Below are 13,729 nucleotides of genomic sequence, written 5' to 3' on the forward strand. Positions count from 1 at the left end.
GGAGACAACATCCCCCAGGCCAGAATTTAGCTAGTAATAACAACTTTACTTTTATAGGCTGCCCTTCCCAGTTAACCCCCTGCCCAGAATTTAAAAAATAATAATAATAACTTTTCTTTCATAGCCTACCCTTCCCAGTTAACCCCCCTGCCCAAAATTCAACTACTACTAGCACTTCTAATCCTAATAACTTTACAGCTATAGCCTCCTGCTCAGAATTTTAATACTAATTTTTCTTTCATAGCCTGCTCTTCCCAGTTCACACCCAGCCCGGAATTAAACTAATAACAAGAAAAATTGCTTTTACAGCCCACCCTTCCCAATTAACCCCCTGCCCAGAATTTAACTAATAACAATAGTAATTACTTTTATAGCCCTCCCTTCCCAATTGGCTCAGGGCAGAGAGCCCCCTCCCCAAATCCCAACTCCTAGATAAGGAGGGGGTGGGGGGCTTCACCTTCTCCCCTCCTTCTAGCCTCCCTAAACACTGTCCTCTCCCTCGGGGGCTCCTTTCCCGGGCGGGGTCCAGAGACCCTAAGTGACCCCCCCCATCTTCTCTTTTCTCCCCATATCTCCTAAAAGGGGGGGGTCCCACTCAGCCCAGGGCTCTCCCTCCCCTCAGGGCGCGCTCCCTTCGTGGACGCGCGCGCGCGCGTTCTGGCGCGTTCTTTCTTTCCCTCCCCTCCCCCTCAGCCCTGCCAAGGTTCTTTTCCCGCCTCCCCCCTCCTCACGGTCGCGCGCTCACTGACCGTTGCTGCGAGGCGGCGGCGGCGGCAACGGCTGGGCTGAGGCGGGCTCGTTCTCGCTTCCTCCGGCGCGCGCCGGCTGGGCTCTGCTCTCGTGTCGCCTCAGCGCGGGCGCTTCGTCCCCGTCGCCCCGCCTCGGGCGGCTGCCTAACTTCGCCCCCCGCCTCCTCCAGGAAACGGTTTCCTCTTTCTGCCTCAGCCCCCCGACAGCGGAGCCAGCGCCGGCCCCTCCGCGCCGCCGGGAGTGCAGGAGCCGGGCGCTTACGCCATCTGCGTAGCGCAGCCGCCCGTGTTGCCGCCGCCGCCGGCAGCGCAGGGGCCGTCGTGAATACCGGCGCGGGACTACGAAGCCCAGAAGGCCTAGCGGAGGGGAGCGGGGAAAGCGGAAGTGGCGGTGAGAACGGGGAAAAGCATCATGGGAGTTGTGGTCTTCTGCGGAGAGGGTCTTTCGCGGCTCGGGGCCTCGTTGGGTCGCTGACGCTGCGCTTGGAGGGTGCTTGGTTTGTATGGTGCGGGGGGGAAATGGAGAGGGGGCTTCTGGAAGGGGGGCTTTGCCAGCGGCGCGCTTGCAGCGGGAAGTGTGGCGCGCGGGGAACTACAACCCCCAGGGTTCCCCGCGCTTCCCGCGGAGCCAGGCAGCTGTGCCGCGGGCGTCGTGCTCACCTGGGGCGCAGCTGGAGGCGGGGGCGGGGCTGCGCGCGAGGCCAGCTCCAGGCTTCCGCTTGCTGCAGTCGCCGCAGCCGCCCCCCCCCCCCTTAAAAGCCACCATCACTCAGCAGCAGGCAAAAATATTAATTGCAAAAATAGCAGGGAGAGGGCAGGCCCGTGCAAATCTGTGCTCAGACTACAGGCTGCAGCGAGAGGCAGAAGGGGCGGGAGGGGGAAGGAACAGGCAAGGAACATTGGGAGGAAACCTGGGATCCGTGCTAGGTGCACCCCTAGGACACACCTTTGCATCTTTTGCACGATTTGGGGGCCAGAGTCGCATTCTGTGGCATGCCTTAAGAGGAGGCAGCCCATAGCTGAAGAAAGAATTCTCCATTGATGGGGAGCAAGTCTTGTGTAGGTTATAAGCAGATGTTCATTGGGCTCTGCCCATGTTGTCCTTCTGAAGAGCCTCGGTGATGCAGGTGGGAAGAAAGCCTGCAGGAGCGACCTTTGCATTGCCCACCTTGTTCGTCCTTCAGGATGCTGAAATCTCTCTGCAGTTGGGCCTGGCTTGCTCAAGCGGCAGAATCAACCCCTCTTCCTACGCTCTCGCCTCCGGATGACGGTCCACAGCAGCACTTAGCGGCTGAGCTACTCAAAGAAAAGGGGGTAGAGCCTAGCTGGAGGGACTAAAGGACAAGAAATCTGATCCCGGAGAGAGGCCGAGACCCTTAGGAGGAGGCTGTCATTTTTCTCTCCTGAGACCAACAGAGAGGAGACGCTCGGAGGGGCTCAAGCAATCGCTGCATTCTCTGACCTGCTCCCAACACGGCAAAGAAAAAAGGTGGGTGGGTGGGTTCTACTCTGCTTTTTACTACCTAGAGGTATACTCTGGTCTATGACCACAGAAACAAACTTAAACTTCTACCCAAAGGAGTCTCAAAGTGAGACTCTTCCAGTCACAACAGACAGGTGAGACACAGAGTTCTGAGAGAACTGGGACTGGCTGAAGGTCGGCCAGCTGGCTGCCGGTGGAGGAGTGGGGAATCAAACCCATTTCTCCAGATTAGAGGCTGACACCCTTAGCCACTAAACCATGCAGGTGCTCGCCTAAGAGAAATATCAGACTAATAGAGAAAACATCCTGGATCCTCTCCTTCTGGTGGCCCAGTAACAGACAGACCCCTAGAGCATTGTTGTGAAGATGAATGGGTCCTCTGGGTGAATTGTTTTGAACACCATTCAGTGTAATATGCAGACACCATAACAAAGCTTAACTCTTCAGTATCTTCTCCCTTTATCTATTGCACAGCCTCCACTCCATGAAAACGTTGCCGTAGCCACTCGACATGAAACCTTTCTATAATGTGGGTGGAAGTAGACATTATCATAATACAATCGGACAATAGTAGAAAATGCAAGAATAGGCCGATCACTCATTCATTCATTTGGAAGGTTTCAAAAGCCTGTACAAGGTGGCTTACAATTAAAAAAAAAAAAACAGCATGGAGAAAAACCAGGCCACAGAAGTGACTTGCATAAGAACTACCAGTAAATTGGGAAAAGACCATTAAAAACCTGTTGTTGTTGTTGGGTTTTTTTTACCTAGGCTTTAAATCTTTTCAGCTTGGTGCCTTAAGGAAAATAAAAGCAAACACCAGGCAATCTCAAAGGGGAAAAACATTCTTAAAACCACCCTCTCTCTGCACATCCCTCACCTTGAAGGTGAAGGGGGGAAGAGGCAGGTCTTAACTATCCTGAGGAGACAGGCCAAGTTCCCTAGCCCAAAGCCATTTTAGGGCCTTAAAAGTGCCAGATGCCTGCCTGCCTGCCTGCCTTGTGTGATTTTTCTCAGCACCAGCACACAGAAAGCCATCTAGCTATTCCGAGTTTGGGCTTCTCCCCATCCTACCGTGCACCTGCAAACTCCTGTCTTTTAAGTTAAAGTCGCAAAGGGATGTCTCGTTCTTGCACATTCTAACACATTGCAATATTTCTGATGCCAGATAATCCCAGGAAGGTCAGAGGGCTCCCGCGAGAAGCTTCGCTTTTTAATTTCCACCCGCCCGGCTTTTGCAACTCTCGTTTTGTTTATCACAGTTGCCAACAAGGTTGCTTAAGTAGCTTTAATGATGAAAAGCTGTTTGATGTGCCCGATCAGAGGAAGAGCTACAAAGCGTTCGACGCGGTGCTGAAATAAGCCTTAGAACGGCTGCCACCTGATTTCAGAAATCCATCCGCTGTGGCATTTAACCAATTCATCCGGAATGGGGTGGGGGGGGACTCCACCAAATGAGACAGTACGAAGCTATACGTGTATTACTGTTTTCAAGACAAGTCATTCTGCAACGGTGGCATTGCTTCTGACAGTTAACAAGTTCACGATCCATCAGCCGTGCGAAAAATTAAAATGCACAGTCATGTTTTTAAAAAAAACTGCAACGAAGGACCTGCATTTCTTCAAAACCTGCGTATTGTGCTTTCTTTCCAATCAACTGCACTCAAGGCAGCTTACATTAAATGGAGAAACATATTTTATGGATATCTGTTTTTCTAAAACAGTTGTGTGTCCTTAATATTGACCTCTGAGGAAGACCTGTATAGGTCGAAATGCATCAAGTCTTTGGATGTAAGAACATAACTGACTCATATATGTGTGACTTGTGTCTCTGTTGTTTTTATTGCTTTTTATACTTTTATGTATTTGAGCTCTGTAACTAAAATTCAAATTAAATACGTGTTTGTATATAAAGGAGCAGTTTTCTCAACCTTCTTAGGTTCTCGACCCCTTTTTTATGCCATTCAAGGTGTGTGTTCGTTGCTTTGACAATATAACGGAATTCTAAGACAGAAAGCCATTGTAAAATGACTCGACAAGAGTCACCTCCTGTATGTAACTTGCTCCATCTGAGTGTATCACCCGTCAACTCCATGCATTTCTGATTGGCTTGCCTTTCTATTAGGACTTTGGTAGGTTCTCTAGCCACACAACCCCGAAAGTTATATTCTTGGAGCGCTTCAGAAAACTCCAGTCTTCTACTAAGTGCGGTGAAGGTGGGAGATTTGGCCGGTCCTTTCGGTTCACACAGAAAGCTGCAGACCATGGTGAAAACAAGCGTCATCCTGTGACACTGACACAACTTGCGCTCTGCGAGACATCCGCATCCATGTACATGCGCAAGCCCCATTCATTCCTCACACACAAATACTTTGGCACATTATTTGCACATACGATTCACTTATCTTTCACATGCTCCCAGAACTTAGGCGCCAGTGAGATTTTCTGGGAGCTGGACAGGGAGCAGGTTTTCTTCTTCTTTCCGCAACAAGAGCAGATCCCAGGCTTCTAAGTGCTCGTGCCGACTGGGCGCCTGCCGGTTGGCACCAGTTGGCACTGAAATGCAGAGTTGCTCCCAACTGCTGGAGTCCCTGCTCTCTTTCCACCAATAACACAGAGCCCGGGCTGTCTAAAGAGCCGGAGCTGCAACAGCCCACAGCGACAAGAGCATTCCAAAAACTGCAGCTTGTATCTTCCCCCCTTTTCTCGAGTTTACGCAATCTCCCCGCACAAACCGGCAAAAATCACTTTCCCCCCCTGCTGTTTCGATTTGGGGAAGAGTGTGGAGGTGGGCATGGATGGCTGATGCTTTTTTTGGGGGGGGGGGGTGTTTACAAATGACGAAAACGTCTGCCGGCTTTGATTTCAAATGAATAATCGCGGGCGCCATTCGTCAAGCTGCAACGAGAACCCGAACGGGGATTTGTTTTACAGGAGGGAGCTTTTTGCTTGCTGCGATTACACGCTGGAAAGGAAAGGCCACCTCTGGGTCCCTAGTCATTAGCTTTTGTGCTGGACCCAGAAGAGGGGGAACGAATGTGTTTATCAGCACAGGAAGCTGCCGCCTTCTGAACCAGTTCTCAAGGGCAGAATTGTCTGGTCGGACTGGTTCTCTGGGTCTCCAGCACAGGTCTTTTGTATCAACCACTAGCTAATCCTTTTGAGATGCCAGGGATTGAACCTGGGGTTCTCTCTGTTTTGGTTGTCTGCTTCTTATTCTCCCCATCCCGAGGCCTCCCAAGAATCACGAACCCTCTGCTATGGGCTTGCCTGCAGCTCAGGCGCCCGGACCGTTCATCACGACCCAGTCGAGTTTCATCCGCAATTAAAGCTTTAGGTAATGAATCTCGCCGATCAATCAAGCGGAGAGAGCGCCAGCCGTCAGCCAGAGGCTGAGCTGAAAAGTCTGTAGCTCCAGAAAACGCAGCTGCCCGGCTCCTCCTCCTTTGTCCACGAAGATGCTGCCAGATATGTAAAATGAAAAATGTCGATGTCCTCTGCCTTGGCCATGAGCCGTCCTCCCCAGCACCAACTGAACATCATGCCCTTCTGTGGCTCAGTGTGTCCCGTAATTAAAAACCAGAGATATGGCGTTGTACCGTAAGAGCAGTTCAGTGCGCTCCCCTGTCACTGAGTCATCTCAGCCCAGTTGTCATCATTTGGAGACAGACAACGGGGGGTGGATGGGGGAGAGGCGTTCCAGGGATGAACAGGATCTTGAGGCAGAGGGGGAGTTCCTTAACCAAGACTGGAGCGAGTTGTGTGCCCCCTGGAAGGAGACCCCATGTCTATCCACTCTGGAGTTGTGGAAGGAAGAGACATGTCTCCCTCCCCATCATTCTGATCTGACCTGGGGGGAAAGGGGATCCTGACAAGGCTGCCAGCTGGTTCCCATGCTTGTTCCCTGCAGGTGGTTTGAGGGAAGAGGAATGTCTACATCCGGTTCAGTTCCTTTTCCAAGGTCTCTTAGCCGCCTCGTTCACAAACAGCCCGATGGAACAGCCACACGGGAGAATCTCAGCGGTTGTGAAACCATCGTTGGTGTTGTCCGAGGCTGAGGTTCCACCTGTGTAATTAAACCACTTGAAGAGAAACAGTCTAGTAGAGAAGCCACAGGAAGACTCAAATTCTGGGGCTTTAAATTAATATATTTTTTAAAAACACCAGAAGTACAAACCTCACCTTCTGTAGTAGGATAGCGTGGATGAAAAACCTGTCACATTTTTTGGGGAGGGAATGTATGACCTCTGGGGTCCCCCAATGCACATCTGGCCAAGCCCACTCACTTTTGCCAACGGAGTGATTCTGCAGAAGTTGGAATTACGCTGCAGCTGTTTTCCGCTCCTGGCCCAGGGCCATGCTTTGGTGTGCCTTGGCTCCGAGGTAATTAAGTCATTAAAATTAATGCATGCTTCTGGTGGCTTGCACACAGTGTGTGTGTCCGTGCGTCGGCGGGGAAGGGAGGAATAAAGCCGCCTTAGTATACTCCCCCCCCCCCCGAAACAAAGTAAAAACGAAAAACCTGCTTAGCTACCCCTTGAATCCAAAGCGCCTTCCACCCCTGCCGCAGCGGAAGGCCCTCTGGACTCGGCCACCCACGGCTGCCATCTCCGAAATCACGGCTGTCGTGCAAAAATTGGCCACCCGTGCTTCGGATCAACTGGCAACCAACAGGACATTTCCGAGCAGCTTCTACCCAGCGCATCCAATGTTTTGATGGTGCAGCGCTCGACGTTCTTGCTTGCCTTCGCGCCAAGGAAAGGAGCCCACAACTCCCCATGTGGTTTTCATAAACCTTTCACGAGGGTGTCACCTCCCGCACTTCTGAGACAGCGCAGTGCTGCTACCAATTGCAACTTTCTCTGGGGGCTCTGGCAGGAAGTGTGTTCAGTCCTCAGCTCCCCCGAGCACCCCTTAATGTAACAGATCAGCTGGCGGCGTCAGATCCAATCACATCACCCCTGCAGGGCCCAGGCAGCTCCTTGGGAGCTGTGGAGAAGCATCGGCAACTCGTTAAGCTTTGGCCTGCGGAAGGATCGGGAGCTGTTTTGTGGATTTACAGCACCGGAAGCTGCTGTGTTCCCTGCCTGGGAAGATAGGGCTGCACCAAGGATCGTATTTTGAAGAGCAGGGCGTCACTGGGGCTGAGGAGTAGCCGAAAGGGAGCTGGGGTGGGTGTTCTTCCGGCCAGAGTTACTGGAGAAATGCAGGGAAAAGCTAAAGACCAGTGTTGGGAGGAGGGCGCATCATGTAGATGCATGCATGCAGTCGATCGGGTTTCCCCCCTTCATAGCGGCAGCAAAACACTGAGGCATTATGACACCCCACTGAAGTCTTCAGGTTAAAACCGTCCAGTCGAGCTGATCCCCCGGAAACCGCTCTTTGAAATCTAGCATCGAAGGTTTCTTCCTGGAGGTCAAAAGATCGAGGGGGGATCCGAGGGGCCGATACGGAAAAGGCCCTGCTCCACACCCCCACAGACCTTCAAGGGAGGGTTGGGGATTGGCACGCACGCTCCGGCAAGGCAGGTGACGATGTTGCTTGGCACCCAGAGCTTGCTGTCACTTTGGCTCTTTAAAGTATTTCTCCTCTTTGGGCTGCTCGTCACGGAACGAGGAACATTTCCCGTATGCCCCGGCAGGGCGCTCTACGGACCAGCTCCCTCCTGCCTGGCACCCCCAACCTAGGCAGCGAGAACGCATCCTTCCTCGGCATCTCTCTTCTTGCCCGCGTGCCTGCAGTTTCCCAGCTCTGTGCTCGCAAAGCAGGCAGAATACCGGCCAGGCAGGCTGTACAACAAGCTTCAACCTTGCTTCAACCACAGAACTGGCGTTGCCTTGGCACACCGCAGAAGGCAGCCTCCAAGCGCACCCCTCCGCCCTCGCCAGCTCCGCTGCGGTTGCCCTTCCTTACTCACCCGCATCCGCGGCCTCCTCGGCAGCCTACGGCACAGCAATAAGCCCGACGAGAGGAAGAGCAGCGTTTGCCCTCCACCGTCCCTGACGCTCGTCCGGCTGGAACCGTCTTTTGCCCTTTCGCCACCTTTTCCTAACTGCGTGCCTTCCACCTGCGGTGTTTTGGTGCTCCTCGGCTTCTGAAGACGGGCCTTTACAGGTCAGGCTGAACAAATGGATCAGTTTTGTCGCTCCTTTCCGCGCTAGGCTTTGAAGCAGGGAGAGGAGAAGTTCAAATGGGTCGCCGTGTTGGTCTGAAGTAGCACAACAAAGCCAGAGTCCAGGGGCACCTTTAAGACCAAGGAAGATTTATTCAAGGCGTGAGCTTTCAGGTGCAGGCACTCTTCCTCAGAGGAGAAGTCATCCTCCAGGGGTCCAGCAGATTGCGATGGGGCATCTGGGAAGGGAAGGGGGTCTTGGCAATCCACGCACTCGGCACCCAAGCCGCACCGGGAGTTTCTCAATCGCCAGTCGGCAATCGTTGCGAATTTTTAAGAGCATTTTGAATCACAAGGGGATTTTCAGTTTTCCAGTTAGCAGATTTGGAAGGAGAGGAGAGAAGAGGCCCATTGAGAACGATGGCGTTCAAACACTTTTTTTGGGGGGGGGGATAAGGGCAGGCTATTTGACACTTGGATGGGAGACTGCCAAGGTGGCCCTGCAGAAAGAGGCAATAGCCAACCCCCTGTGAACTCCTCCTGCCTTGGAAATCCCCTGGTGCTGGGACTGCCACGGCAGCATCATTAGATGCCACGTGAGAGACAGACTTGGCCGAGTCCTGCCTCATCGTAACTCCAGCACTGCTTGGCCTCAGTCTCAAAATGCTGCTGCTGATGGGGCTGCAGACCCGGCTCACAAAATTCAAAAAGATTTTCTAAAGCCACCGATCCAACGTGGAGAATTTGGACCTGCGTGAACACTAACACAGTGTATGTTTGGGGGCCTAACTGACCTCAAACCCTTAAAAAACTATACCCCAGCTTGGTGCACAGGCTAAAAGCAGCAGGCTAGAATGGTCAGGACCTTACTTCTCCTGCTGGAGGACCTTGGGCTGGTGCCCCGCCTGTCCGACAAGGTGCCACGGGGAGAGGGAAGAAAAGCGAATGCAAACTGCTTTGAGACACATTAAGGCAGAGAAAAGCGCGGTATAAAAACTTTGGCCTTCTCTCTAACTCTTAACCTTCATCAGCCCCACACACAAATCCTTAAAAAAACCCTGAGTTTTTAGTAGAAGGATATCAGGGCCAATGAGATCCCTGTTAGTGAATGAGGGAAATGCAGCCAGCCCAGGGTATGAAAACCTACTCAGCACAGGTAAAAAAAAAAAGAAAAAACCCAGCATCTAGGCTTACTTAACCCTGACGCTGCAGTCATGGCAGGAAGTGTTAACCATTCACTAATATCTCCAGGAGGTCTGAGTCTGAGAAAAGGCATCGGAGAACCAAAGAAGCCCCAGAGGGATCCTTAATCACATCCTTGGCTTAAGTGCGCCCCTTTAATAAGCGCCATAATCTTTTAATGCATTTCGTGTCTCCTAACGGGGGAGAATGAAAGGTGACTTAATTGGGCACTGCTAGACCCCGCTGTCGGCAGAGAGCTTTCGGCAGACAAAGGACGTTTTGAAAGCACGGCTTCCGAACGGAGAGCCTCTTTTCCGACGCAAACGTTTCGAGCGCTCGAACGCAAGGCCTCCGCCCACACCGCTGGGTCTCCGGCAAAATGCATCGATGCTGGCAGAGAAGGGGATTTCGAGGATCCAAAATTCACAGCGTTAGACGATTTATGCTGCCGCACGCAGCCGTCATGAAGAGCAAATGGGGTCCCCCATCCTCCAACCCCATTTCCCCAGGTTTTCCACAGGTTATTTGGGATAATCATCAAGATAATGCGCAAAATGCTCCCTTTGCACAAAACTCAGCTCAACTCAGTCCGTGGGGGTCAGGCAATCGGACTCTGGAGCCCAAAGAGAATTGAGTCAAGTATTTATTTTATTTATTTATTTTCGCATTTATAGACCGCCCTCCCCGAAGGGGAGTAGGGAGGTGTCCCGCCCCCCCTGCCCAATCATTGTACTAAAGTGACCCAGGAGCCAAATTCCTGCAATCCTTTGCCGCCCCCTAGTGCTGGAAGAGGAGAAGTGCCATAAGCCTTCCGCATTCAGGACAAGCAATGATCTCCCAATTAGAGCTGCTGGACAGTTCCAAAAGGCCCCAAAAGTGCCCTCCTCTGGAGGAAGTGGTCCTAACAAGCGATGCTTAACTTTCCCCAAAGCCCTTCCAGGGTGAATTCCTTGATCCCCCCCCCCCCCAAAAAAAAAACCAAACCCAGCTGTGGGCAGAGGAGAGAAGCGGGGCAGGGAGGTGGTGGTCGGCTGCATTGACCCACTTCACCACTCTTGGGTTTTGAAAACAAAACCTGGAACGGCAAGACGGGCCCCCTCAGAGACCTTTTCCTATGAGGCAGGAGTCCCTCTCCTGTTTCCAGCTCAGTCGTAGCCCCAAACTACCCCCGCCCCAATCTTCCTCCCAGGCAGGTCCCAGATCTGCAGCTGTTGAGGAGCAAAACTCCTGGTCGGAAATGGCTTTGGAGAACGAGGAGGAGAGTTGGACTTTATACCCCACTTTTCACTCCCAGAAGGGAACATGGGATGCTTTGCGGATGGATCATTAAAAGAAGAGCTGCTTTTCTCTACCCGAAGCAGACTCAAAGCGGCTTCCCATCGCCTTCCCTTCCTCCCCCCACAACAGGCACCCTGGGAGGGAGGGGAGGCTGAGAGAGCCCTGAGGGAATGGCTCAGTCCGAACAGCCCAAAGTCACCCAGCCGGCTGCTTGTGGAGGAGCGGGGAATCAAACCCAGCTGGCCAGATCGGAAGCTGACACCAAGCGACCTAACAGCAAGCGCCCTTCTTCTGTAGCTTCTCCCTCCATCCACGGGCAATTCAGGGATACCGTGCACCTGTACATGGAGGTTCCACACAGCCAGCATTCGGAACTGTGTCTTCGGCGTTTCCTTTCCCTACCTCCCCCAACGCGATAAGAAACAAAAGGCACAGGAAGAAACCAAGCCCAGCCGAGTCTCCTGCGAAGAGACGGTGACAGCTTTTAATCAGACAAGGGTCAGCACACCCGTCATGACAAGACACCGTTTGCCTCTTGGTTTGGGGGGGGGGGAATTCCTTCACATACCAGCAGGGAAGAACAGTTTTTTTCCCCCCTCGGGAAATTAAAGCCATGTGCAAGCCAGTGCTTTGCTGTTTGTTAAAAGGGTTTCTCGTTGCCCCGTCAGTTTGAATGGTTCCCCCTCCTGTGTTTTATTTACATTACAGTACCTGTTTGTGATCGGCCCGAAGGCGGAGAGGGGAGTGTGCGTGTGTCTTTGTCGTGGACAGAGCGGGTGCCCAAGTAGAGAAAGGCAGATCTGATATTTATAGATTTGTACATTATACATACATTATATATATATATATTGCGTGGGTGTGTGTGTTTGTGTGTGTATATACAGATACATTGCTCTCTTCTTCAAAGTCTTTTTTTAAAAAAACTGATCGGCCTTCATCAACGTTCTATAAAAAAATACCTAACTCTACAAAATAGAAAAAAGGAAAACAAAACCTTTCCCTCTCCAAGTATACACTGATTTACACCCCAAATGGTCCTCTGGAGCTGTGTGGAGTAAGGAGAGAGGATGGCTCGATTGATCCGGGCTCTGAGAACTGGATGTTTTTTTTGGGGGGGGGGTGTCTTCATTTCCATGCCCCTCTGTCCTTCGTCCCCATCCCCTCACGTGCACGCTGACATCTGATCCCCCTGAACCTGGAGCAGCATTGAACGCCTGGTTTGCCCCTTGTTTCAAGCAGTTGTCCAGCATGACCTAGCGCAGTGGTGCATAAGCCAATGGTGCTGGAGAGGGGGTGTGTATGCCCCCTTTGGTATATTTCCCCACCTAAGAACAGGACTGTGCAGCTCCGTCACACCCCAAGGCTACAGAACTCACTGCTGCTCACCCTGCCTCATGAGGACTAGAAGCATGAGGACCAGAAGCACGCCGTCTGCACATTCGGCTTCAGCGCACTCCCTCTTTTTTTGGGGGGGGGGGGAAGAGTTGACGTTTGCACTAAGCTACAATGCAAATCTGCCCTCCCAGGCATTCCCCGTGGGCTTCTCATCCCTATCTGAGCCCTTACAAGGAGAGGGGAGGGAGACAAACCAAGGAGGATTTAAAACCAACCGCCAAGGCCAGATATAAAAGCACCCTCCCCGGCATTCAGTGGAAACGGAGCCCACGCCTTCTTGGCTTTGAGCAAAGGGCATCTCTTCCCTGAAGAAGGAAGACTTACAAAGCTCTTGCTAACCGCTCCCCGCACGGCTCAGGAAAAGCGGAGCAGCGGTTATGGGAGGGAGGGGCAAACGTCTCTCGTCCTTGCCGAGGAAAGTACGGAGCGGATCCGAGGTCAGCGGAACCGGCGCCGGGCTCAGCTGGAAGGGAAAAGGGGGATGTGTCGGCAGAAGCCCCTTTCCGAGGCAACCCTCCACGGCCCTCCCAAGCTGCTTCCGGGCAACCGGACAGGAGGTAGGGGAACCGAGCCCCGCCAGAAGAGGGGGCATGTGCGGCCAGGGGGAGCCTGCCCCAGAACTGGGGGTGGGGGGGGGTGTTGGACAGCCCTGCCTCCAGCGCTGCAGTATCATCGGCAGAGCGCCCTCACCCACGGCCCCAGCTTCCGGCCGGCTGACTCCAGAGGGCCCCAAGGGAAGGGGGCCAGGGGGACCCTCGGCCACACGCCAAGAGATCCCACAGAACATTCTGGGGGAAGCCAGAGAGCACAGCACGGTTGAGGCAGGCCCGGCTCTTTCCCCCTTCCGGCGGCCGAAGAGGAGCAAGACGCAGCAGAACCTCTGACCCAAAGGGAGGTGTTCCTGGGCACCTTGGTGAGTGTTCAGACCGTGGGGAGGGGGGTGAAAGGCAGAGATGGGCAAGGCAAGAAGTCTGCTGCCCTCCCTCCCCCCAGGATTCCTCGGAGTTTCGGAGAGATCCCACTCCCTCCTTCCTCAGCCCCGTCACCGTGAGCTCAGAGCCAAAAAAGGTTTCTCTGTGTGTCCACACTGGGAGGCGGCGTGGGGCGTGCGTGTTCACAAATGGCCCTCCCTGTGTCCGTGGCCGGCCTCCTTCCCCAGAGGCGCCCTTTCCGGCGCCCCCCTGAAAGCCGCCGGAGTCAGCCACTCTGCCGGGCTCCCCTGCGTCCGCCGGGCACCATCTCCCAACCGTCCGCCGCCAGGTTTCCGGCGATTTCTTCGCAAAGCAAAGATTCCTCCAGCATCCTCCTCCTCCGGAGCAGCGCCTCCGCTGCGCCCCGGGTCAGCAGGACCAAGAAGCTGCGGCCTCTTACTTGACTTCCAGGATGGACGGGTTGGTCTCCATTATGGCCACGATGATCCGGTCGATGTAGTCCTGGAGTCGGAGGTTGATTTCTTTCTGCTTCTGCGTGGCCTCCAGGAGCTGGCAGGGAGAGAAGGCCGGCTCGTCACTCCCAGGCTGTTCTGCCGGG

General features: G+C 53.5%; 2 protein-coding genes and 1 long non-coding RNA gene across 9 annotated transcripts in view; 1 reads left to right on the forward strand and 2 right to left on the reverse strand.

Moving 5' to 3' along the window:
• CAPN15 (calpain 15) overlaps positions 1-1,071 on the reverse strand; it is a 71,281-nt gene extending 70,210 nt beyond the window's left edge. For both annotated transcript variants that reach the window (XM_077317144.1, XM_077317141.1), the window contains exon 1: positions 750-1,071. The gene's annotated coding sequence lies outside the window, so the exon portion shown is untranslated. The remainder of the gene's footprint in view (positions 1-749) is intronic.
• A 230-nt stretch (positions 1,072-1,301) lies between these two features.
• On the forward strand, positions 1,302-4,130 carry LOC143827533 (uncharacterized). Its single transcript, XR_013227343.1, has 2 exons — positions 1,302-2,238; positions 3,401-4,130. It is a non-coding gene; the product is annotated as an uncharacterized LOC143827533 (long non-coding RNA).
• Positions 4,131-11,149: 7,019 nt separating this feature from the next.
• Positions 11,150-13,729, reverse strand: part of RAB11FIP3 (RAB11 family interacting protein 3) — a 57,908-nt gene continuing 55,328 nt past the window's right edge. For 5 of the 6 annotated variants that reach the window (XM_077316945.1, XM_077316948.1, XM_077316947.1 and 2 more), the window contains one exon: positions 11,150-13,680. In XM_077316945.1, coding sequence (XP_077173060.1) covers positions 13,567-13,680 — 114 coding nt within the window. In that variant the 3' untranslated portion in view covers positions 11,150-13,566. The remainder of the gene's footprint in view (positions 13,681-13,729) is intronic. The other variant, XM_077316946.1, reaches the window with a different exon arrangement.

This window comes from Paroedura picta, chromosome 17 (assembly GCF_049243985.1).
Source record: "Paroedura picta isolate Pp20150507F chromosome 17, Ppicta_v3.0, whole genome shotgun sequence".
In the NCBI taxonomy this organism is placed as follows: Eukaryota; Metazoa; Chordata; class Lepidosauria; order Squamata; family Gekkonidae; genus Paroedura; species Paroedura picta.